This window comes from Mustela lutreola, chromosome 17 (genome assembly GCF_030435805.1).
Source record: "Mustela lutreola isolate mMusLut2 chromosome 17, mMusLut2.pri, whole genome shotgun sequence".
NCBI classification, from domain to species: Eukaryota; Metazoa; Chordata; class Mammalia; order Carnivora; family Mustelidae; genus Mustela; species Mustela lutreola.
Window position 1 is genome coordinate 40,787,845 of NC_081306.1, and position 15,321 is coordinate 40,803,165.

A 15,321-nucleotide genomic window follows, 5' to 3' on the forward strand; every position below is an offset into this window, starting at 1 on the left:
GACGTCGGGGATCGCGTGGGAGAACTGCCAAAGCCTTGACCTGGTTGGCATTTCCTTGGTTAAAAGGGGGTAGGTGGGTGGAACTAGGTCCTTGTTTCCGTAGTGGAGCGACTCCTCCTGTCCCTAAGGCGCCTCGACCCCCGACGAACCCGAGACACCGAGACGAAAAGAGGACTTTCCCACTTCCTAGAGGGACCGCTATGGCCCCGTTAGACCCCCCCCCGCGGGGGCGGGGCTCTGACGCACTTCCGGCTGCGCCGGCCTCGGGGTGCGTCGAGGTGTCCGAGCGCTTCGAGCGGTTTCAAATCCGGTGAGTCTGTCGGTTCCTGGTTCGCGTGGCGGGCGAGAGAGGGAGCCTTGGCCGAAAGGGTTCGGGGAGGGAGGAGTAGGTTGAGCAGCTGTGGCCTCTGGAGAACCCCCGCGGACCGGTCCCGGGAGGTCTTCAGGGAGGAGCCGCGTGCTCCTGCCCAGCCCCAGGTAGTGGAGGCGCCAGCTCCCGGGAAAGCCTTTTTCTCCCCGCCCCGGGGGTTTCACAAAGAAACTGCCTCATTCTCGTTCCAGAGCTGTTTTTCTGTGCTCTGCCTGTCAGTCGGACCCGAGTTGCCTTCTCTTTTTTTTTCCCCTGGCTCTCCGTAGGAAATCCGAGCTCAGGACTAATCGATGAGAACATGCCTGAGGGGCTTGGGGACCTGCTGTGGGAAACCGAGCCTCATTAGAAGTCCCGGGTCGTGACTCCTCCAAGACGGGGAATAGTACCGTTGGGCTTTGTTCAGATTAGAAAGCACACACACAACAGGCATCTGCTCGAATTTGGAAATGCATGTTTACTTTACCGTTTATAAATAGTTGGGCGAGACCAAGGTGATCTGGTGGGTGAGGTTCTTGGAAACCTATGTTATGTAAGGAGCAGTTGAAAGAACTGTGAAGAAGGGAGTTGAGAGCCAAAAAGCAGTTATTTTCAGGGGTTGGAAGGCTGCTGTGAAGAAAGTAGGTGCTGCCACAGTAGAATTCTGTGCCTCAGTTACCAAATGTGCCTGCCTACGGGTTTTCAGGTACACAAGGTATGTGTTAAAGGCATTCTAGAATTAGTTGGTAAGTACCACTCAGTTGTTAGAATCTGTGATAATTTGTTTTATTTATGCCTCATCTTGTTTCATAATGGATTTGGGACACTATTTAATATTATTAGAGTATACATTTTGGGAAATTGTCATAAACAGAGGGGAAGAAACCCACAAGACCGTGGAAACGGAAACGATTCTCTTCTGGTTATGGTAGCACGAGTTCCTTTTGCTAAACGTTCTCGGTAGCCTAAAGAAAGTAGTTCACTGTGGGACACCTGGTTAAGCATCTGCCTTCGGCTTGGGTCATGATCCTGGGGTCTTGGGATCCAGCCCCACATTGGACTTCCTGCTCACTGGGAGCCTGCTTCTCCCTCTCCTACCCGCTTGTGCTCTCTCACAATTTCTATCACTCTCCATCTCTCTCTCTCAAATAAATGAATGAAATCTTTAAAAAAAAAAAAAAAAAGTTCACTGTGGTTGAAGACAGTGTGATTTAGTAATGAAGCTTTTTTTTTTTAAGATTTTATTTATTTATTTGACAGAGAGAGAAAGATCACAAGTAGGCAGAGAGGCAGGCAGAGAGAGGAGGAAGCAGGCTCCCTGCTGAGCAGAAAGCCTGATGCGGGGCTCGATCCCACGACCCTGAGATCATGACCTGAGCCGAAGGCAGAGGCTTAACCCACTGAGCCACCCAGACGCCCCAGTAATGAAGCTTCTTGTTTTCTATCCACATGCTTTTGATTTTATAAACACTTTGTTAAGAAGACTTCAGAAGCCTGGGAGCCTGGCTGACTGACTGTTAGTAGAACATGTGACTCTTGATCTCAAGGTCATGAGTTCAAGCCCCACACTGGGCTTGGAGCTTACAGTCAATCAATCAATAAATCTCAAAAAAAAAAAAAAAAAAAAAAAAAAGGAAAAATTCAGAAGCCAAGGCCTGGAGGGCATCCCTGAGTGAACCTTTAGGCACACCCAACATGACCAAATGTGAAATAACTGGCTTGCTGCGGGGCGGGGGGAGGGAATCAAGATTGAGCATTATTGCATTTTTTTAAAAAAATCATTGCCAGTCTGATAGATAGATGGAAGCATTTTGTTGAAGCTTTAATTTTCATGTCTTTTATTATAACTAAGGTTAAATAATCTTTTTGTGTATTTATTATTAAGCTGAGATTTAAAAAACAAATAGAAATCTGCCCTGAAAATTGAGCACTGATGAGACGGTGTGAGGAGGCAGAGGCCGGGCTGTGACTTTAGTGGGCCAAACAGGGAAATTAATAAAATGGTTGTAAACAGTTCTATGCAGATTTGTATGCTAAACCTCTGCTGGTACTAGACTTAACAAGTGTGAAACTTCGATTTTTCCGAGGAGGGAACTTAGTTGCTAAAGGCAGGCTGCTGCATAATGGGGCACTTTAGCATGAATGGTATTTTGAGTTAAAAGCAATTGAAACCCAGCAGATTCAGGGAAGGCTCTTCACCTTTCTCCTCAAGAGCCCGGCTATACCAGAAAGAGAGCTATTAAAAGAGATTGTTCTTTATATAAAAAACCTGTATAATAGGGCACCCTTTGTTTTCCAAACATCTCTCACCTTCCTGCTGATGATTTTCCTCATCTTAGTATCCTCAGACCCCCTTCTTAGCTCAGGTTGTTATTTAAGCCTCCATGTTGCCTGACTGCCTTCGGAGTTTCATGTCTATGTGAGTCCCTGTACATACAAAGCTGAATTTGATTTTCTCCTGTTGAATTTTTTTTTTTTTTAAGGTAAGCGCTATGCCGAATGTGGGGCTCATACAACCCCGAGATCAAGAGTCACATGCTTTTCTGACTGAGCCAGCCAGGTGTCCCCACCTCCCCAATCTTTTTTTCTTAATTTTTAATAAAAAATAAATCAGTAAACCTCTGCTGGTAGCCTTTGAGCTTTGGAGTTGGAGTTGCCAAACTGGAAAATGACTTGTGTGATTTCAAAGGAGGATAAGATTGTCATAACGTTGTCAACTAGTTAAAAGTGTTTGATAAAAGTAAAAGTAAACATTGTGTAATGTTAGAAACTTGATTTTCAAGGGTGTTTGGGTGGCTCAGTGGGTTAAGCCTTTGTCTTCGGCTCAGGTCGTGATCTCAGGGTCCTGGGATTGAGCCCCGCATCAGGCTCTCTGCTGGGTGGTGGGCCTGGTTCCCCCCCTATCTCTGCCTGCCTCTCTGCCTACTTGTGATCTCTGTCAAATAAATAAATAAAGTCATTTAAAAAATCACAAGTAGGCAGAGGGGGTGGAAGCAGGCTCCCTTCTGAGCAGAGAGCCCAAGATGGGGCTTGATCCCAGGACCCTGAGATCATGACCTGAGCCAAAGGCAGAGGCTCAACCCACTGAGACACCCAGGCACCCTAAGCAGGCACCTTTTTAAAAAAATAATTGTAAAAGAAAAACGCTTCATAACTTTTTAAAAACTATCTCATGAACTCTAACAATGGTCTGCTTCAACATCATAAGTATTGAAGTTAACAGCTAACATATTTTTCTTTACTATCACTCCGTAATAGAATAGCATTTATAAAAGCTGCTTTACCCCCACTTCCCCATATTTTAAAAATTTAAGTATTTTATTCTATTGTTTTTTAAGATTTTATTTTATTTTTAAAGATTGACTTACTTATTTGAGAGAGGGAGCGCACGCGCACACACAGGGAGAGGTGTGGAGTGAGAAGGAAGGATCTCAAGCAGACGCACTGCTGAGTGCAGAACCCGATGTGGGGCTCGATGACACAACCCTGAGATCGTGACCTGAGCCAAGATCAAGAATTGGCCGCTTAACTGACCGAGTCACCCAGGTGCCCCCAAAGATTTTTTTTTAAGTGATACCTGTACCCAGTGTAGGGCTCAAACTCACAACCCTGAAATCAAGAGTCACATGCACTGCTGACTAAGCCAGTCAGGCACCCTGTAAATGTTTTATCTTAGAATAGTAGATATTTCTAGGAAAGCTCAAAGATCGTACAGAACTCGCATTCATCTCTTCTCCAGTTACTCTTAACTGCTTACGTCACTGTCTACATTTGTCACAACCAGGGAACCAACGCTGGTACATTACATGAACTAAGCTGCACAATTTCTTGGAATTTCACTAGTTTTTCCCTAATATCCTTTTTCCGTTCCAGGATCCCATCTAGGGCACCACATTATATTTGTCTTCAAGTCCGCTTAGTGCCCCCTGATCAGTGACAGTTTCTCAGGCTTTCCTTGTTTTTGATGACCTTGATAGTTTGGAGACGTACAGGTCAGATAACCTATAGCATGGCCCTCAGGGCGGGTGTGGAGGAGGAAGGCCATAGAGGTAATGTGCCTTTGTGGCTGTTCTCATCAACAAAGCCACCGGTGATGTTGACCTTGGTGAGCCGGTTCCCCTTCCCGGTGAGTGCTTGCCTTCAGCCCCTTCCATACTCTCCTTGTGGAAGCAAGTTCCTAAGTGCAGTCCACCTTCTTGACAAAGGAGTATCCACGTAAATAAGTTCTGGATATGGTATTTGTCTCTTTTCCTGTTTTCATTCCCACCCCCCGCCCCTTACGGAGCGTGGACAGAAAATGACTTCCGCTTCCAGATTATAACCCAGTACTGTATTTTGTTGCTCAGATTGTTTCAGCTGGGATCATGGAACTTTTTGTCACCACAGGACACTCCAGGCTCATTTTATATGCTCCCCAGCCTAGAATCAACCATTTCTTCATTTTCTAGTAGTTTTTTATTGGAGAATGATACTTAGAAACCAAGACCAGGGCTCTGGGGGTGCTGATTGTGGGATGTCATTGCTTCTAAACCTTCACAGCAGACAGAGCTAGGAAATAAATGTCTGTATACTAACTCCTGTGCACACCTTTACCCAATCCTGTATTCACCTGCAACTGTAGTAAACTAAGCAGGACTTTATGCTGCTTCTGTATTTTTTTAGCTTAAATTTGTACTGGAAATTTTTTCTTAAGATTTTATTATTTGAGAGAGAGGGAGCATGAGTTGGGGACAGGGGGAGACTCCCCGCTGAGCAAGGAGCCTGATGCGGGGCTCAGTCCCAGGACCCTGGGATCGAGACCTGAGCTGAAGGCAGAGGCTTAACCAATTGAGCCGTCCAGGTGCCCTGTCCTTATATTTTTTTTAAGCCCAATTTTATAGTTTTTACCCCGTGAGTAGCCCCAAAGATCCAGATATGGCATTCATTCTTTCCACAGATAACTCAGTACCTGCAAATACTGGGCATATTGTAGGTATTTGGAAATAGTAGAAAAAGAAAACAGTTGAAAGTCCCCGCCCTCAGGAGTTGATATTCAAGAGGGAAACATGGTTTCTGTTTTTCGTTTTTGTTTTTCTAAAGGGTAGGAGCACCAGGCTCGCTCAGCCGGAAGAACACAGGACTCCCAATCTTGGGGTTGTGGGTTTGAGCTCCGTGTTAGGTCTAGAGGTAAGTGATATGGAGGGAAAGTGTCGATTAGGAGAATAAGGAGTTCTGGGGTGAGGGAGGGTTGTGTGTGTTTCAAAAGAGGGTGACCAGGGCTGGCTCAGCGAGAACATAGGAGTACAGACCAGCCATTTGTAGTCTGGAGGAAGCATTAGGCAGAGGAACAACAAATGCCTTGAGGTGCCTCACACGTTCGGGTAACAGTGTGGTTGCGGTGGAATGAACGAGAGAGAGGTAGATGAAATTAGAGACAACAGTGCTGAGACCTTTGACGCCTTGTTGGCCTCTGTGATGACCTTGCCTTTTCCTCTTGAGACACCGCCTTGGAAGGCGTGAGCAGAGGAATGCTGTGATCTGACTTGAGTTTTAACAGATCCCTCTGGCTGCTCGTTGGCAATACACTGAGGGCCCGGGAAGAGCTTCAGAGGCTCTTACAGAGCACGGGCCACAGCTGATGGAATGGGATGGCAGTGCTGGAGGCAGTGAGAATTGGTTGAGCCTTGGGTCTTTTGGATATAGAGCTCACAGGATTTGCTTACAAATTACATGTAGAATGTGAAGGAGGAGTCTGTGGAATTAACCAGGTTTTTTGGTCCACGAAAACAGAATGGTAGAGTTGCCATTAACTGAGATGAACAGTTTTGGGGGCGATGGTGGGGACTGCAGTTTGGGACACGTTAAACTTGAGGTACCATTGCACATGCTGGTGGCGACAGCAAGTAGTGGTTGGTCTTAAGAGTCTAGAGTTCAGAGGAGAGGTCCAGGCTGGAGATGCCCTGGCCGTGGGGATGGCAGTTTCTAGCCTTGTGACCGGATGAAATCTCCAAGCAGGATGAATGCAGTGAGGACAGAGACACCTGGCCCTTCGCTCATTTGTGGTCTTGCAAAGACATGAATTTAAATTGTGGGCAGCATCTATGGGAAACTTTCTTAAGATTTTTTTGTTTTCGAGTAATCTCTGTACCCAGTGTGGGGCTCAGACTTACAACTCCGAGATCAAGAGTCACACACTCGACCAACTGAGCTGGACAAGCGCCCCAACTTTTTCTTTATTTGTCTCTGTGTACATGTTTTTCAGAGGTCGTTATGTGATCTGTGGGTTTGGATATGCCCCTCTGGGAACAGAGGCCCAGGAATGATAGGTCACTCCCTCTTTTTTTTTTTTTTAAAGATTTTATTTATTTATTTGACAGAGAGAAATCACAAGTAGATGGAGAGGCAGGCAGAGAGAGAGAGAAGGAAGCAGGCTCCCTGCTGAGCAGAGAGCCCGATGCGGGCCTAGATCCCAGGACCCTGAGATCATGACCCGAGCCGAAGGCAGCGGCTTAACCCACTGAGCCACCCAGGCGCCCAGGTCACTCCCTCTTTAATGCCACCTGTGTTCTGGAACTCCTCGTGTCTTGCTGAGTTTCCCAAGCGTGATCCCAGAAACTGAGCAGCCCAAATGGATTCCAGGGTCTGTTGGAACAGTGTCCTGTTGTAGGTTTGCCCTGCTCTGGGTGGAGTGTGAAATTTTGTAACCGGTTACGAAAAAGCATTTCAGCACTTCTGAGCATTTCAGATGAATGCTTCTGGCACTGCTACCTCTGTTATTTTGAGGTTATTTTAGCCTTGAGTGCTAGTGCCTTTATTTTAGGAAACGAGCTGGTGTGCTCCTATCCCGGCTGTTGTCAAGTTATCCTGAACTTGGGCACCCCAGCAGTGTGTTGGGTGTGTGGGGCAGCAGGAGGGAGTGGGTGGTGCTGATTCTGGTTCACCCTATCAGGATCTCGGTTGACATATCATAGGATGCTTCAGAATGGGTTATGGTGGAGGGGAGTCCCAAGTACTGGCATCCCTAGAATTCTGAACTAATTATAATTAGCAGCCGATAATTACTGCATTTCTCCTAAGAGGTTACATACTGAGGTTCTAGTGCTAGGATCCCATTTCTTTTTTAATTACCAGAATTGGCAATTCGTATAAAATATATGTTTTTCATGTGTGTTTTCTAAAGGTTTGAAACTAAATAACTTAATACAAAACTCAATACAAAAGCTATAATGTACATTTGTGGTGGGGGTTTAATGTGGTGTGGCATTGCTTTTTTGTATTCTAGGGGTCGTTTTATTTTTGGAGGGCATGAAGTTTGGGCTTTGGTAGGAAAACCTGTTTTGTTTGTCTTTAATGATACTCTGATTTTCTGATAAGGAAGTAATAATACCCATTATAGAAAATTTGGGAAATAAAAAAAGAATCTGAAAAACTGAGGTCAGGGACTCTTGGGTGCCTCAGTCAGTTAAGCATCTGCCTTCCCCTCAGGTCATAATCCCAGGATTCGAGGGATCGAGCCCCACATCAGGCTCCTTGCTCAGTGGGGAGTCTGCTTCTTCCTCTCCTTCTGCTCTCACCCCCTTCCCGCACATTCTCTCTCTTAAAATCTTAAAATCTTAAAAATAAGTACATATAAAAAATAAAACCTGAAGTCAGCTATAACCCAGCAATATCACTATTCGCATATTACCCTTTATCCTTTGCTGTGATTATGGGGCCATATGTGAGACTTGATATCCGAGTGATACAAGCCAGATCTGTAGAAAACGATGTGCATATGAGCCATGAGCATACTCAGGTTTTTATTTGCATTTTTATTTTTTTCATACTCAAGTTTTTAAATGCTTTAGATTTAGATTATCTGTGATTCCTGTTTCCTCATCTTATTTCCTCATCTGTGAGCCATTTATGCCTCCTTGTTATTAGGGGCACTACCCTTGTTATCAACTTGTTTTGCATAACAAAAACCCACATAGGTTTTTTTTTTTTTTTTTTTTAAGATTTTATTTATTTATTTGACAGAGATCACAAGGAGGCAGAGAGGCAGGCAGAGAGAGAGAGAGGGAAGCAGGTTCCCCGCTGAGCAGAGAGCCCAATGTGGGACTCAATCCCAGGACCCTGAGACCATGACCTGAGCTGAAGGCAGAGGCTTAACCCACTGAGCCACCCAGGCTCCCAAACCCACATAGGTTTTTATCTGTTTGGTTCTTTGTTGAGACTTCGGCTGGAGTTTTCCTGCTGTCGGTTATCCATACCCAGAATGGGACATCTATGAGACATGACGAGTGCTGCTTACGGTTTGGAAACATGCTCAGGAAAGCCAATCACAGCATGGAGGGCTAATTTATGCACGTTTCTTTCAGAGTATGTGTAATGAATACTGATATTTACAGTCTGATTCTGATATCTCTTTACTCATGTATTTTCCGTCTCCCGCACAAACTTGCAAGCTCCGTGGGGGTGGGAGCGCGTCTAGTTTTCCCATCACCGCACCCCCAGCACCAAGCCCACGGCAGGCCTCCGAGTGGATGTTGAATGAATGGACTTCACTTGTTTGCCAAATGAGGAAAATTGAAGTAATTGTATTTACTGCACATATTTTTGATGTTCCAATGTATCAACTGACTGACATATTTAAAATATTTAAAATTTTATTTATTTATTTATTTATTTATTTGACAGACAGAGATCACAGGTAGGCAGAGAGGCAGGCGGAGAGAGAGGAGGAAGCAGGCTCCCTGCTGAGCAGAGAGCCCGATGTGGGGCTCGATCCCAGGACCCTGAGATCATGATCTAAGCCGAAGGCAGATGCTTTAACCCACTGAGCCACCCAGGCGCCCCTAAAATATTTAATATTTAAAAAAAAATACTTTTAAGCATTTTGTATTTGTATAATTTACTGAGTTTAATTTTTTTTTCCAGTTTCTTCTCAGCAATATATATCTCATTAAAATGAATACCTCTGTAAGAGTATAGGTTACTGTTAGTTTAATCTCTGTCATTCCAATTGTCCTTCTGTGAAACCTAAAGGTAAAGGACATTTAAAAACTTGCATGTGCCCTACTTAAAAGTAGGTCAGGTGAGGCTCAAAATTACATCATTGGGGCACCTGGGTGGCTCAGTCAGTCACTTAAGCACCGGACTCTTGGTTTCAGCTCAGTTTATGATCTCAGGGTCGTGGGGTCAGCCTTTGTAGGGCTCCAAGCTTAGTGCAGAGTCTGCTTGTCTCCCCCTGCCTCCTACATGCTCGCAGTCTCTCTCTCAAATAAATAAATGGAATCTTTGAAACAGATTTTTAAAAATTACATCATTAGTTATAATCAATTATTATTTTTTAAAAGGTTTTATTTATTTATTTGACAGAGATCACAAGTAGGCAGACAGGCAGGCAGAGAGAGAGGGGGAAGCAGGCTCCCTGCTGAGCAGAGAGCCTGATGTGGGCTTGATCCCAGGACCCTGGGATCATGACTGAGCTGAAGGCAGAGGGTTTAACCCACTGAGCCACCCAGGCGCCCTTATTCAATTATTTTAAAATACTCTAGTTAATTCCAGCCTTCTAGTACAATTCCTGGTTATGCTGACTCGCCCCATCATTTGACTAGCTTTTTTTTTGTTTTTTTGGTTTTTTTTTTTTTTTTTTTTTTTTTTGGTAAAGTAGGGGGTTTGATGTGGGGCTTGAACTCACAACCCTGAGATCAAGAGTCTCATGCCCTACTGACTGAGCCAGCCATGAACCCTTGGCTAGCAAATTAAATTTTTAGTATTGAAGCTCAAAGTTTTGGATTTAGAAAGGCTGCATTTGGCCTCTCGATGTTCTTTTGAAATCTCAGGAATTATAAGATTTTTTTTTTTTAAGATTTTATTTATTTATTTGACAGACACAGCGAGAGTGGGAACACAAGCAGGGGGAGTGGGAGAGGAGGAAGCAGGCTTCCTACTGAGCAGGGAGCTTGATGTGGGGCTTGATCCCAGGAGCCTGAGATCATGACCTGAGCAGAAGGCAGAGGCTTAACCCACTGAGCCACCCAGGTGCCCCGGGGTTGTAAGATTCTGAAAGTTTTTGGAGCAAAGTTAATTTAAAATCATTTTAAAATTATAACATTGTGCACTTTTTATTAGAGTAGAGACAAAGTAAGATTAAGTAGGATATCCCGAGCCGCCTCCTGAATGAGTTTGAACCGTAATTTTTTTTTTTTAAGATTTCATTTATTTATTTGACAGAGATGCAGAGGGGGGAACACAAGCAGGGGGAGTGGGAGAGGGAGAAGGAGGCTTCCCGCTGAGCAGGGAGCCTGATGCAGGGCTCGATTCCAGGGCCCCGGAATCATGACCCGAGCTGAAGGCAGCTGCTTAAGAGCTGAGCCACCTGGGCGCCCTTGAAAAATAATTTTTGTGATAGTTTTATAGTGGCCATAATTTCCACAATTTTGTCTGCTAAAGGTGTGGCTGTCAAGACCTAAAAGGCATCTTTTTTTTTTCTTTTTTCTGTAATTTATGGTAAATATTTTTTCAGGTTTAACGTGTAGCCCTGAAGAACCAGAAACCCGAAGGAACCGATACTGCTGCTCCACAGAGTCCCACCTGTAGTGAGGCTGTTTCTGGAATCGGTGCGATGACCAAGGTTTTGGGCACAGCTGCAGTTCGGGGCCCTCGGCCTCCACGGGAGAGGGGGCCTCTGGTGGTTAAAGATGAGGACGAAGAGGAAAGGCAGGGCCTTCCTAGTCTGGAGGTGTTCCGCCAGCGCTTCCGGCAGTTTGGCTACCATGACACACCTGGTCCCCGGGAGGCCCTGAGCCAGCTCCGGGTGCTGTGCTGTGAGTGGCTGAGGCCCGAGATCCACACCAAGGAGCAGATCCTGGAGCTGCTGGTGCTGGAGCAGTTCCTGACCATCCTGCCCCAGGAGCTCCAGGCCTGGGTGCAGGAGCACTGCCCGGAGAGCGCCGAAGAGGCCGTCACTCTCCTAGAGGATCTGGAGCAGGAACTGGACGAGCCAGCACAGCAGGTAGACTGGGGAGACCTCACATGCTGTGAGGCTGGGAATGGAGCACGCTGGGCAGGACTGGGCTTATGTGTCCAGTGGGAGGAGCTGAGTAGAAATTTCTGCTGACTTAGATCACGTTGCCTCCTGTTTCCCTTCTCCTGTCCGCTCTTGATCCTTAGCTGTGGACGTGTTTGCTTTCTTTTTCCAAGCGGTTGTGCTTTAGCTCTCCTGGGGCTTGCTTTCCTTCTGCAGTGGACCCTTGAACAACACAGGGGTTAGGGTTGTTAACCTCCCCCCACCTTCCAGCACACGTTCGTTTGAAAATCCCAGTTTAACTTTTTTGATTCCCCCAAAGCTTAACTTCTAAATGGCCTCCTGTTGACTGGAAGCTTTACCGATAACATACATAGCCAATTAACACTTATTTTGTACGTTATGTGTGTTATATGCCTTGTTCTTATAATAAAGTAAGCTAGAGAAAGGAAAACATTAAGAAAACCGTAAGAAGAGTAAGTACATTTACTGTACTGTTTGTATCAAAAAAAAAAAAAAAATACACGTATAAGTGGGCCTGTGTAGTTCAGCCTCGTGTTCAGGGATCACCTGTAGTTCTGAGATGAGCTGTGCACAAACCCCACCGTTCCTGGTTGTCTCGAGGTCTCACCTCCTCCAAAGGAACAGCAACAGGTGTGGGAGAAGAGGTCCTCAGGAACAGCAACGCTTCCAAGCAGCGCACAGCCCCAGTCTGCGGAGACCAGTCACAAAAGCGAGGGTTGGGAGCCCTTGTACATCCAGGAGACTGGGGAAGAGGAGGATCTCACTCCAGAGCTGAGAAAGAGTCAAGGTAGGGACTGTCTGCCATGCTGTGTGCTTGGTGCCCCCGCACCTTTGTGGTGGAAGAAACAGAATAATTCTAATTACTGGTTGTGAGGCACTGCCCCTAGACTGACTTGCCTGGTCTGGGTGCCTAGGCAGGACGAGTGCCTCCCCTTCCTCCCAAGTGCGTCTCACGCAGAGAGTCAGCGTGGGGACAGGATGTACTCTTAAAAGGGTTGGTCAGAGTGAGTTTAAAAGCAGGACTGTTTGGGGCACCTGGATGGCTCAGTCAGTTGAAGCGTCTGCCTTCCCATCGGGTCATGATCCCAGGGTCCTGGGATCAGGTCCCACATCAGGCTCCTTGCTCCGTGGGGAGCCTGCTTCTCCCTCTGTCTGCCGCTCCCCTTGCTTGTGCTCTCTCTGTCTGTGCCAAAGAAAAGCTGTAAAAAAAAGTTGGGGGGCACTGTTCACAGAGGTGTAATAGGTTGAAGGAACAGTGATAGGTGATGCTTGTTCATTTGTCAATGACTGAACGAAGGAGCTGTTAAAATCAGCATGGGATTGTGCAGAAATGGTCCCAGGTAAATTCTTTTCAGCTTCTGCCTCATAAGGTTATTTAAAATATTTTGCTTATTTATTGAGCTACTTATTTCCCACACGTAGTACACGGCCGCTTGAAGGAAAGTCTGTGCATGTAGCCAGGCGACTGCTCATCACCCAGAGTGAAAGGGACACGGATCTGTCGCTGCCGGTGGTCAGGACAAAGAGATGGTAGAGTGGAGAGGGAGCTCCAGGGACCAGGGAAGGGGCTAAGAGGAAAGAACTGTGTTGACAGAGACTTCTGTACTCCTGGGGGGGCCAGCAGGTCTCAGGGCGCCCCTGGTTCAGTGTGGATTTCTCTTACTCCCCTTTTTCGTGTGTGCGCTTGAAAGTGTGGCGGCCTCGTGTAGTGCTCTGAAAAAGATGGTTGGCTTCAGTCTGGTTTTAGCAGTATTAACTTGAGAACCGAAAGAGGCATGAGACACAGCCGCTGTCGGGTACATGCTGGGAATCAGACGCTTCTGGGAGGTGAGCACTTTGATGTAAAGACGATCTGGGACTAGCCTGGTCCTCTTTTGTTGCTTTTATAGTCCACTTCCGTGAGCACGTGGATCTCATGAGTTTGCCACTGGCCTCATCTCCCTTAATTACCCTGTTAATTTTCCTTAATCAACTTGGACCGTTCGGCACTGTTTCTTACCTGTTGTTTGTGCCTGACCATCACCCCGCTCCTTTGCTCCTGTCCCAGGAGGCTTGGTGTGGCCCTCCTGCCCTCTTTATGTGAAGCTCTTCTCCCGGCAGAGAAAGCTGTGTGTTCGTCATACTGTCGTAGCTGCTGCTGGACTGGGGGCTGGTGTGGAAGCCTCGGACTGCAAGCTTGGTCTGGTGGTGACTTGTGTCCGTGTCGTGTTGTGATGTGCCACCGAGCAGTACTTGCTCCCAACGTCAGCTGACGTTTCTGTTTCTCCTTCAGGTTCCTTCTCAGAAAATAAAACAACTGACCTGCCCTTACTCTGCTTCTTGTTTCAGATCGTAACTCGAACACCCAGAATGAGGACTCCATAGATGAGCAGAAAAGTTCTGAAGAGTCTCAGGAACTCAAAAGGGAGGTTACTCCCATGGTCGTTGCCAGTAAATGTGAGGCCAGGTTAGAAAGGCAGTGGGCAAACCTTGAAAAGGAAAGAGGAACAAAAACTCCTCTTCTAGACAAAGGTTCCAAGAAAGGCAGAGAATTGATTCCCACTAAACCTGCCCCAGGAGAGAGGCGTTACATCTGTGCCGAGTGCGGAAAAGCCTTTAGTAATAGCTCAAATCTTACCAAGCACCGGAGAACGCACACTGGGGAGAAGCCCTATGTGTGCACCAAATGTGGGAAAGCTTTCAGCCACAGCTCAAACCTGACCCTCCATTACAGAACACACTTGGTGGACCGGCCCTATGACTGTAAGTGTGGGAAAGCCTTTGGTCAGAGCTCAGACCTCCTTAAACATCAGCGAATGCACACGGAAGAGGCGCCCTATCAGTGTAAAGATTGCGGAAAAGCTTTCAGTGGAAAAGGCAGCCTCATCCGACACTATCGGATCCACACTGGGGAGAAACCTTACCAGTGTAACGAGTGTGGAAAGAGCTTTAGCCAGCACGCAGGTCTCAGTTCTCACCAGAGGCTCCACACCGGAGAGAAGCCGTACAAATGTAAGGAGTGTGGGAAAGCCTTCAACCACAGCTCAAATTTTAATAAACACCATAGAATCCATACCGGGGAGAAACCCTACTGGTGTAATCACTGTGGAAAAACCTTCTGTAGTAAGTCCAATCTTTCCAAACATCAGCGAGTCCACACCGGAGAGGGAGAAGGGCTTTAAGTGTCAAGTAATGCTCTCTCGGTGGCGTTTGTTTTTATTAAACTTTAGCCCTTGGATGCTAGGGAGAAGCCCAATAATTGCGATATAAACTCTAGTCATAGATTTTGTTTCACTCGACATCAAGGGGTGCCGGAGGAGAGGGTGTTCAGTGGTGGCACCATGGGAAGGTGGCGCTGGTGGGCCGCTGAGCGCGGTCCCCTCACAACGCTTTGGGTCCCATCAGCCAGGCCGGCACTGCTTCTTGTATAGTTGAGTATATCCCATATAATTAAGGAAGAAGCACTGAAACTGTTTAACCGTTTTAACATATATTAAAGAAATAGGATTTGTAAAGAATCGAACCACATGGAACGCAATTTAATCTGATTCGGAATAAACTTATAACATCTTGTAAACTTGCCTCCGGACTGTTTCATGGTGTGTTGGTTACTGAATACTGTTCTCAAGAGAGGAAACTATTCCTACTGGTTTTAGCTTCGGGGAGATTTGGATTTGGGGTAATTAGAATTTTTCATGCTCCTGAAAGTATGGATCAGGAAATTGGGGTAGAGCAGCTGCATCTTGGTCTACGTTGTGCTTTATTTTATTTTATTTTATTTTTTTTTTTTTCTGTATGCCAAACACATTGTTTTCATCGGGGAGGACATTTGTCAGCCTTGTGTGCGTTTTGATTGTATATGCCTCGGCCACAGTCTGAAAATCTGACTCTGAAGTTTCCTTCTATAAACCTCACACCTCATTAAGATCCAGCATGATTCCTTTAAGTCCATCCTGTCTGTCCCCTGCCTGGAGTCAGGTGA

The 15,321-nt window shown here is 46.2% G+C and overlaps 2 protein-coding genes across 2 annotated transcripts in view; both read left to right on the forward strand.

The window, feature by feature from the left end:
- LOC131819125 (zinc finger protein with KRAB and SCAN domains 1-like) overlaps positions 1-15,321 on the forward strand; it is a 63,216-nt gene that overhangs the window by 32,167 nt on the left and 15,728 nt on the right. The window contains 1 exon segment of the mRNA XM_059153878.1: positions 13,924-14,528. Within this exon segment, the coding sequence (XP_059009861.1) occupies positions 13,924-14,528 (605 nt within the window).
- LOC131819123 (zinc finger and SCAN domain-containing protein 21-like) lies at positions 151-13,877 on the forward strand. Its single transcript, XM_059153875.1, has 3 exons — positions 151-310; positions 10,836-11,324; positions 13,689-13,877. Exons 2-3 carry the CDS (start codon positions 10,935-10,937, stop codon positions 13,722-13,724), a joined length of 426 nt encoding a protein of 141 aa, XP_059009858.1. The 5' UTR covers positions 151-310; positions 10,836-10,934; the 3' UTR covers positions 13,725-13,877.